The following is an 8917-nucleotide window of genomic DNA, read 5'->3' as shown; positions in this document are numbered from 1 at the left end:
GACAGAGTGATCTCCAGGATTGTCCTCGTCAACACTCACGCCTGTGTTAACGAGAGAATCACTGACATGATGTCAGCTGGTCCTTTGTGGCAGGGCTGAAATGCAGTGGAAATGTTTTTGGGGATTCAGTTCATTTGCATGGCAAAGAGGGACTTTGCAATTAATTGCAATTCATCTGATCACTCTTCATAACATTCTGGAGTATATGCAAATTGCCATCATACAAACTGAGGCAGCAGACTTTGTGAAACTTAATATTTGTGTCATTCTCAAAACTTTTGGCCACGACTGTAGGTATAGAGATGGAAAGAGCTCTTATCTTTGTAATAGCGAACATTTAATCAAACGTTTAATCGAACTGAACACACCCCTGGGGTGTAGGCATAGAGATGGAAAGAGCTCTTATCTTTGTATCTGTGCCATTACGGTGTCTGTGACAATATTTGCAGCTCCATGAGGCTATCTCCATTTTAGCTCAAATTTTCTTCTTCTTTTATGTTTGAAAAAAGTGTAAAGCTAATATTGGTGATTTACCTCCACATGCAGTGCTGGAGTCCTGAACCCAAATCTTGTGTGTCATTCACTTATTGTGGCCACTAGATGGCGATGATATAGCTTAAAGCCATTTTCACACCATAGCACCCTATTTTAAGAAGAAGACAATGCTTGTATCCAAAGATTATCTATTATATTGACAATATAGCAGAGTGACCGCTCTAACAATGGAAATGCTTGTCCTCAATGATTGAAGGAAAGTGAGATCATGTGGGACCATTCAAGACAAGGACAGGGCAGATACGCATGTGAACAACAGACGCAACTAAGTTGTTTTTCTCAAAGTTGACGGAATTCCACGTGCATCCACTTATATCAGTACATTTGTAACAGCCTAAACATYACAAAACGTATGTTCAATCGAGTAAACCTCACGTAATTCGACACTCTCTCATAGACCTCCATACAAAAATGGGCTTATCTCACACGGCCAGATTTTTGGCGGAGTAAATCCTCTTGCTCCGCCTGTTCCTCTCTGTCGTATCTATGGCTGAATCCCAAATCACCCTCTTCCCCTTTCCCTTGCCCCTCTGCCCTCCATTTGTGTGTTCAAGCATGCTTCCGCCATTTGCAGAAGTGTCCCAATGTGAAAATGATGGAGGGTGTAGGGGCTAATAAGACCCTCAGATAGCYTCTGCAAGGCTGCAGGCTTCAGAGCGATGTGCTATCACGACACGCACTGCGATATGTTGGGAGTTTGTGCAATTTCATACAAAAGAATGGAGAGGCGTGTCTAATTATAAGCCACATGCATTTGTTTGTGTCTGATTTCGAGACTTGACACGTGAAATAACAGATTAAATACCTCCCAAATTAAATGTTTAACTGTTACTGAAGTGTAAAACTTTTATTTGTTCATTTGAATTTCATACCAGTTTTATTATTTAAAAGTGGAACATTAATTAATTTAAGTCACTAGTGTACAGGAGTTGATGGGTTTATTGATCCCCTCGCCACTCTCRGGAAGTCACCCCTTGACAACTAAGAACCCTCTGAGTGAGTTGGTAGTGGCGAYGGGGTGGTTTGGGATTCACCGATTGGCTGATCTCTCCCAACCCAGAGGAATCGCCAACCAGTTGATTACTTTAAAATTGTGGAAMCCCTTAAAGAGATTCTCTGGTACTTTTGTATACTTTTTAGCCAGTAGTTCTGAAAAGCAGAGCTCGCAAGCCAAAAGTGCATCCCCAAAAATTGCGTACTAAGTCACAAATGTTAAGATATGCACCACGTCATTGCTCTCTCTCTCTCTCTCGCGCTGCTGTTGGTGCATCATGTGCATCGTTCTAGCTGTCACTCATATGGTGAGGAGCTGAAGCTCATTGGTTGAACTCAAATTGCTAAGGGGCTGGCCCATGTTGGAAGAAAATGTAGGGGAAATGAAGCAGCACAGCTTCCAGAAAAACAGTCGCTTTCAAACTAGGGATTTCGAGGCTAATTGAGGTTAAAACAGTAATTCTGCTCATAGATTATGTGTGTATGAACTACACATTGACACATTCAGCTCAAAGCAGGAAGTTTAAAAAAATACTTAGTAGTTGCCAAAGTTCCAGAGCATGTCTTTAATGTCACTGTCCATGTTAAAATAGTTTATATCCATGTTGAGTCCTCTAACTATCTCTATGAGTCTGGACTATTTCGCGTTTCAGCTTTCATCAGGGCGTGACCATTGCGCCTTTGCGTCACACCTGTCGTCCACACCTTACGAGAGGGGTCAATTTGGGGGTCAAACAGACCGTGGTGTTTTCCACAGCCACAAAGTCATATCGTAAAAATTCATATAAACAAAAATGATTTAGTTTAAGGTTAGGCACACGGTTAGCAGTGTGGTTAAGGTTAGGTTTAAAAACATATTTTAAGAATATAATTTGTAGAAATGGGCGTGGTTTGTGGCGCTGTGGTAACTAGTGATGACCGAAAATGGTCGGTTGTTTGTCAGGTGAGCGCGCGTCTCACCTTGTCCTCGGTAAGAAATCACACCTTTTGATTCCATCCTTCTGGTGGCAGTAACTCGGGCTTGCACCGGTGCTAGGTCGAACATGAAGGCTACCCACCGTAACAACACATGTATCCTGTCCTTTTTCGTGTTTTTCTTGTGTTCTACGTTTACCCGAGCGGACGGGAAAATGGCCAACATTCCTACCAATCCCTCTGCTTCGTCACAATCACAACTCGGTGGGAGATGTCGCCGAAATCACCATAGCACTAGTCAGAAAAGCCAGCAGGAGCCGCTTCACACGCAGCTAACAGAAGCACAGAAGGCCGACCAGAACTTGCAATATATGTTAAGTTTGTATAAGAGCGCGGCCGACCCGGATGGGAGGCCTAAACAGCATCGGCTGTTCGGGTCGAACACAGCGCGTCTGCTGAGACCCAACACCACCCAGGTGTGGTCTCTCACAGCGTCTTCAGGTGAGACGCACACAGTGCGTAAGATAACAAGCGGTTATCATCCTACAGGTTTTGTCTATCTGATTATATGAAAGTACAGTGGTAAGGGCCTGTTGTACAACTATTGTTCATTGTCTGTCATAATAACAATTTATAAACCGTTATTTAGGCTATAGGTTATGATGGGTATTGGGTAGGTGCTATGGTGTAGAATATAGTCTAGGTTACCTTTTGCCTTTGTAACTGTTTGTTGTTATGGTTAAGCCTGACCGTTTCAATTTAGAACTGTATCAGGTCAAAGGTGAGATGAAGATATTGACGCCTACCATTGTCATCTCTCCCTGTTTTTTTTTTACATCCTTTCTCACCCTCAAKCCTCTCTCTCTCTCTCACTATACACATTTTTCTCCCTCCTGTCCTCTCTCTGCACCTTCTCTCTCCCCCTCCCTCCTCCAGTCCTGCGCTACACCTACACAGTGGAGTACGACCTCCAGTCCCTCTCCCTGGAACAGCTAGTGAGAGCCTCCTTTGTCCACCTCCGTCCCTCTAGTACATCCAAGACGCCCCACCCCTCCCCTCTCCGCTGCAGGGCCAGAGTCACCTCTCTGGGGAATGATAGCTGGACAAGCCCCCCTGGAGGTCTGGGGTGCCTAGTCACCCTGGAGCCGCATCAGCAGTGGACAGAAACTGACATCACAGAGCACCTCACCACACAGGTAGTAACGCTGACCCAGGGAAGGCCAAAGCAGGGCAGTAGCCTGACTCTCATGGCCCAGTATTGGTGCTTGGATCCTGGACATTGGAGGAGCGAGGCCTTGGGCAGCCTGTGGAGGATCCGAGGGGGACGCATGAGGGGGAGAAGGGCAGCCTCTGCCAATCACTTCAACGCCCCCGCTCTCCTCCTCTTCCTCAATGAAGAGGAAGAAACCAGAGAGTGGAGGGCGGCGACCCGAACTGGGGGGTCCAGTTTGGGGCGTCTGACTCCGGAGCCTCACCACCTCTCCTCCCCTCGACTCCGTCGCTCCAACGGCCCTAATCCCCCAGGTAGCATCGTGTCCGACATCCCCAACTACCGAAAACACAAGAAACCCTCGCCCAAGAACCAGTGCAAACTCCACTCCTACCGGGTCACCTTTGCCGCGTTAGGCCTGGTCAAATACCTCGCCCCACACCAGTACAACCCTGGCTACTGTAAAGGAGACTGCCCCAGAATCCTCCACTACGGCCTCAACCCGTCCAGCCATGCCATCATGCAGAACCTGATTAAAGGGAAGGGGATGGACGAGGTGCCATCGCTGTCCTGCGTGCCGTATAAGTACAAGCCCATCAGTGTGCTGATGCTGCTGGATGACAACAAGACAGTGGATTATAAGGAGATCCCCGACATGATAGCTGAGTCCTGCACCTGTCGGTAGTGGGGGGGGGGGGGGGGAGGACGTTAGGAGTGTGGACCCCCCTCCCTTACACACTTGCTGCTAGTTAAAGACATTTGGGTGGGGAGGGGAGGTAGTCAGGGGGAGGCCGGTCCCCATCTTCATTACTCGGTAGAGACTGGGGCTTAGCTTACCTTTCACTAAGCTGTCCCTCCCAACCGTGAGTTTGCTAGATCCGTCTCCCTCCCTCCCTCCCTCACACTCACCACTGGCTTCAGCTGCCCCATATCACACTGAACCTTTTGGAGGAGAGGAGGGGAAAAGACGGAGGAAGAGAGTAGAGGGTGGGGTAGCTTGGAGGGGGTTCCACAAAAACCAAATAGCTTGTTGCCTTCTTTAACATGCTCTGTGTACAGGTTTATATTAGAATCACTGGACCAGTAAATTAATCGTATGGGACTGAAGGGGCTCCGCTTGGAACTTTCTGGAGGGTAGAGAGAACAACTTAAGACCCCAGGTCACACCACCATAAAGCTCTGTGGGTAGTGAAGTCTAATGTGCCAATGGTCATGTGATGATGATGAAATTATGGTCTYTACGGATATGTTGATGGGTGTACAGGAGGGTCAATCCTGGCGTTCTGCTTGAACCAATTGGTGTTTGTTTGTGTTTGTTTTTTTCTGGTCTTTTTCTTTTTAAAATCTTGTTATCAATGCTTGACATCTGGACACAGGAAGTGAGTGATGGAACCCATAACCTGATTGGCCGAGTGAGTGATGGAACACACAACGTGATTGGCCAGAGACTAAGCTTCGTAAGATATGTACATATTTGGATCCACACACTTTGTGTTGTTGGCATGTTGGGCCCCTCTAACAGTTTGGGTGTCTGCCCTAAAATTAAATACAAATAATTTAAAAAAGCATTTTAAAATAAAAAAAAATGGTCGCCGTCCTTTTTCAGTGCGCCTTTATAGTGAGCTATTAAGGACTCGATGGAGTCTTGCTAGACTTGAAGTGTTTTCCAAATGGCACCATTATCCATGTTGTGCACTACTTTTGACCAGGACCAATAGGGTAGTAGTGCACTACATAAGGAATAGGGTGCTATTTTGGACGTAACCTTGGAGTTTACTGCTTCTTTACAAAACCACAGATTTTTCTAATATTTCTGGGCTGAGGGTGTGGCCTTCCCAAACAGAAAATGGCGGGAGCAGGAGGGAGGATAAGAACTAGTGCAGTATCACTGTCAATAGCGTATCTCAGGGAAAAAACTAAACGGGAAAAGTGCAATGTGTCTGAGTATTTTTCAGAAGTGTGTCTTATGAATGTTTAGCTAAAAGTCTCGCACTGAAATTAATGTGACGTTTTATTATAATGAATGAAAATAAATAATAAAATGAATATTTTGTAAAAATCTGATTTGACATTGGTTTTGTTTCTGAACTATAGTTGGATGATAGTGCCCCTAATGTTGAATTGGACGTCACTAGTTAGCCGTGCATGACTTGTGTAGAATTTATTTTTTACGTTTTTGTGTTCTAATGTGAGAAGTATTTTTTTTTAAAGTTTTCGGTCTGTTTTTTGGACACAGAATTTAGCCTATTGGACAAAGAAGCATTTTGAATGGTGACTATCCATTTTAACATGCTTATTTAGTCCAGAACTAGACTCAATCTGTGTCTGATAAAACCAACTGTTTATATTCATGTCTTTACCATGTTACTCTGTTATGTAGTTCAGGGTTCTCCATCATGTTGCATGCTGGAGTGGACAAAATGGACAGTATTATATTAAGGGTTGATGGGGCTGTAATGTAGAGCCTAAGTTTAGGGTTGGTTGGTTCACAATTTTATTTGGGTGCATTTCTATTTTTTGAATTTGGCATTGTAGCCTGAGTATACCAGACATTAGGAACATCTTCCTAGTATTGAGATGCACCCCCTTTCTGCCCTCAGAACAGCCTCAAGTCGTTGGGACATGGACTCTGCAAGGTGTGGAAAGCGTTCCACAGGGATGCTGGTCCATGTTGACTCCAATGCTTTGTGTCAAGTTCCTTGTTTGTTTTTTTGGTGGTGGACCATTCTTGGTACACACGGGAAACTGTTGCGTGGGGGAAAAACCCAGCAGCGTTGCAGTTCTTGACACACTTAAACCGGTGTGCTTGGCACGTACAACCATGCCATGTTCAAAGGCACTTAAATTTTTCCTCTTGCCCATTCACCTTGGGAATGGCACATACACACAATCCATGTCTCAACGCTTAAAAAGCCTTTAATCTGTCTCTTTATCTGCACTGATTGAAGTGGATTTAACAGGTGACACCAATAAGGGATCATAGCTTTCACCTGGTCAGTCTATGTCATGGAAAGAGCAGGTGTTCCTAATGTTTTGTACACTCAGTGTATTTATGTGCTGTTGCTGTCTTTGACCTGCAGTAGATGCCTTTCACCCACAGAGGGTGCTGTTACTGTCATTTAAACCAGGGTTTCACCACTTCTCTCCCACACAGCTCAACTGCTATAGGCCAGGGGGTTGAGCTTGTAGCAGTACTGTCTGGTATAGAATGACAAGATTGGTTCTTAAATAGACCTTGGTACTCTAAAAGTGAAATGAGAACTGCTATATGTTAAAAGAACCGTGTATATTTGGAACATGGCTGTTCCTGGTTTCACTGACTTTGGCCGGATGAACCAAGTCTTGGGCTCTGGGAAGGAACCTTTTTTTTTTTAAAGTCCATCTCTTAGCATCAGAGAGAACATTTTTGCAGTTATCAAGCTCATTTCCTGCAACTCTACACATACACAATACAAAAAGTATTGAGTTAAAAATGTATAATTGGTGGAGGGCTGTGGATACCAATATCCCTGTGAGCCACCCAGGCCCATGGGTTAATATTGTATTACACCTTCTAAACTTATTCCACTATCCCTTGGCCAAAATTATTTGAATCTGTTGTTAGTCATATAACATTTTTTTATGTATCTGGCCTTGGACCCCCTTTAGTACATCTGCAGACCCCTGTCTTAAAAAAATACACGTTTTATATCAGTAGAATCACCGGGAACGGATTATGACTAATTAACAAGTATGGGACAGGTTCCCGGACACAAATTAAGTCCTGGACTAAAAACCTTATTTCTGTGTACAATTTCCATTGAGCTTTTTAGTTAGCCTGAGTACCGGTCTGTTTGTGCTATCATTCCACTCCCTGCAATTTCTCTCCAGCCCAGTCCTGGTCATCTCCAGCCCAGTCCTGGCTAGTTCTTTCTAGCTCTTCTAGAAGAATCTTTTATTTTGGCTCGTGTCAGAGACTGGGAGTTTACAACAGTGAATTAGTTTCAGTTGTAATTTTTTTTTTTTACATCTCGCTGCTTATCTCAGAAGATTCTCATGTACACGTGGTTCCTGAGATATCAGAATTTACTTGCGTGTGTGATATAATCCGATTATATGTAATCTGCACAGTGCGACTGCAGTAAAGACGACCTGAAACGCACCCAATGACAACAGTGCTTTGCCTGCCTGCTGCCTGCTGATGACTCTTGAATCGACCCTGCAGACAGTCAGCTGGGAGGGAGTCTGACAAAACTCCTAAACAAATAACACAGCAAAGGTCAATTACATCCCTGTAGCACCAAGAGAGCGAGAAAGAGTGAGAGAGACAGAGAGAGAGACAGAGCGAGAGGGAGAGAGAGAGAGATGAGTCGAGAATGAGAGAGAGGACGGTGCGAGAGAAAGAGAGAGAGAGATGGGTCGAGGAATGAGAGAGAGACGGTGCGAGAGAAAGAGAGAGAGAGATGGGTCGAGAGAATGAGAGAGAGACAGAGCGAGAGAGAGAGAGATGAGTCGAGAGAGGGAAGAGAGAGAGACGGTGCGAGGAGAATGAGAGAGAGACGGTGCGAGAGAAAGAGAGAGAGAGATGGGTCGAGAGTGAGAGAGAGACGTTGCGAGAGAAAGAGAGAGAGAGATGGGTCGAGAGAATGAGAGAGAGACAGAGCGAGAGGGAGAGAGAGAGATGAGTCGAGAGAATGAGAGAGAGACGGAGCGAGAGGGAGAGACGGAGAGAGAGAGAGACAGGGGAGCTGAACAGGAGTGAACACACTCCAGTCAGCACAAAAATCATCCAGCTCAACAACACTCCCTCAACCAGACCCGGAGAGCTTGAGGTGGAGAGAGACATATCTGCACTCTGACTGTAGTGAGACAACTTCAACAGGAGACGGAGCAGGAGAAGAACAGCGCACTAGAGGAGAGGATCAGACTCCTGGAGGAGGTGAGGGGGATGGCGTGTGACAGAGAACAACCCACTAGAGAGGGGGCCACTCCTGCAGAGAACCCAGCAGAACAGCCCACCTCAGCCCCCTATAAAAGTCTTGACACCACATCCGAACAGTCTACCCCAGTCCCTGACCATGGCCTCGACATCACAGCAGGACAGACAAATGAAGAGCCCCAATCCCAGGGGATCCCACCGCCTCTGAGCACCCCCCCCCCCCTGTCAGGCACCCGATAGCCTACCTGACAACCCCCCCACACCCACTGAGGACATACACAAGCCACAGATTGTACTCCTTATGGACTCAAACGGGAAATTATCAA

At 45.7% G+C, this 8917-nt stretch overlaps 1 protein-coding gene across 1 annotated transcript; it reads left to right on the top strand.

The window, feature by feature from the left end:
* The first annotated feature begins 2478 nt into the window (after nt 1-2478).
* On the top strand, nt 2479-4387 carry bmp15 (bone morphogenetic protein 15). The gene is made up of 2 exons (XM_024141279.2): nt 2479-2964; nt 3400-4387. Exons 1-2 carry the CDS (start codon nt 2592-2594, stop codon nt 4356-4358), a joined length of 1332 nt encoding a protein of 443 aa, XP_023997047.1. The 5' UTR covers nt 2479-2591; the 3' UTR covers nt 4359-4387.
* The last annotated feature ends 4530 nt before the right edge of the window (nt 4388-8917 follow it).

The sequence above is a fragment of the Salvelinus sp. IW2-2015 genome, unplaced genomic scaffold (genome assembly GCF_002910315.2).
Source record: "Salvelinus sp. IW2-2015 unplaced genomic scaffold, ASM291031v2 Un_scaffold2476, whole genome shotgun sequence".
In the NCBI taxonomy this organism is placed as follows: domain Eukaryota; kingdom Metazoa; phylum Chordata; class Actinopteri; order Salmoniformes; family Salmonidae; genus Salvelinus; species Salvelinus sp. IW2-2015.
This window is presented reverse-complemented; position numbering and strand designations above follow the sequence as displayed.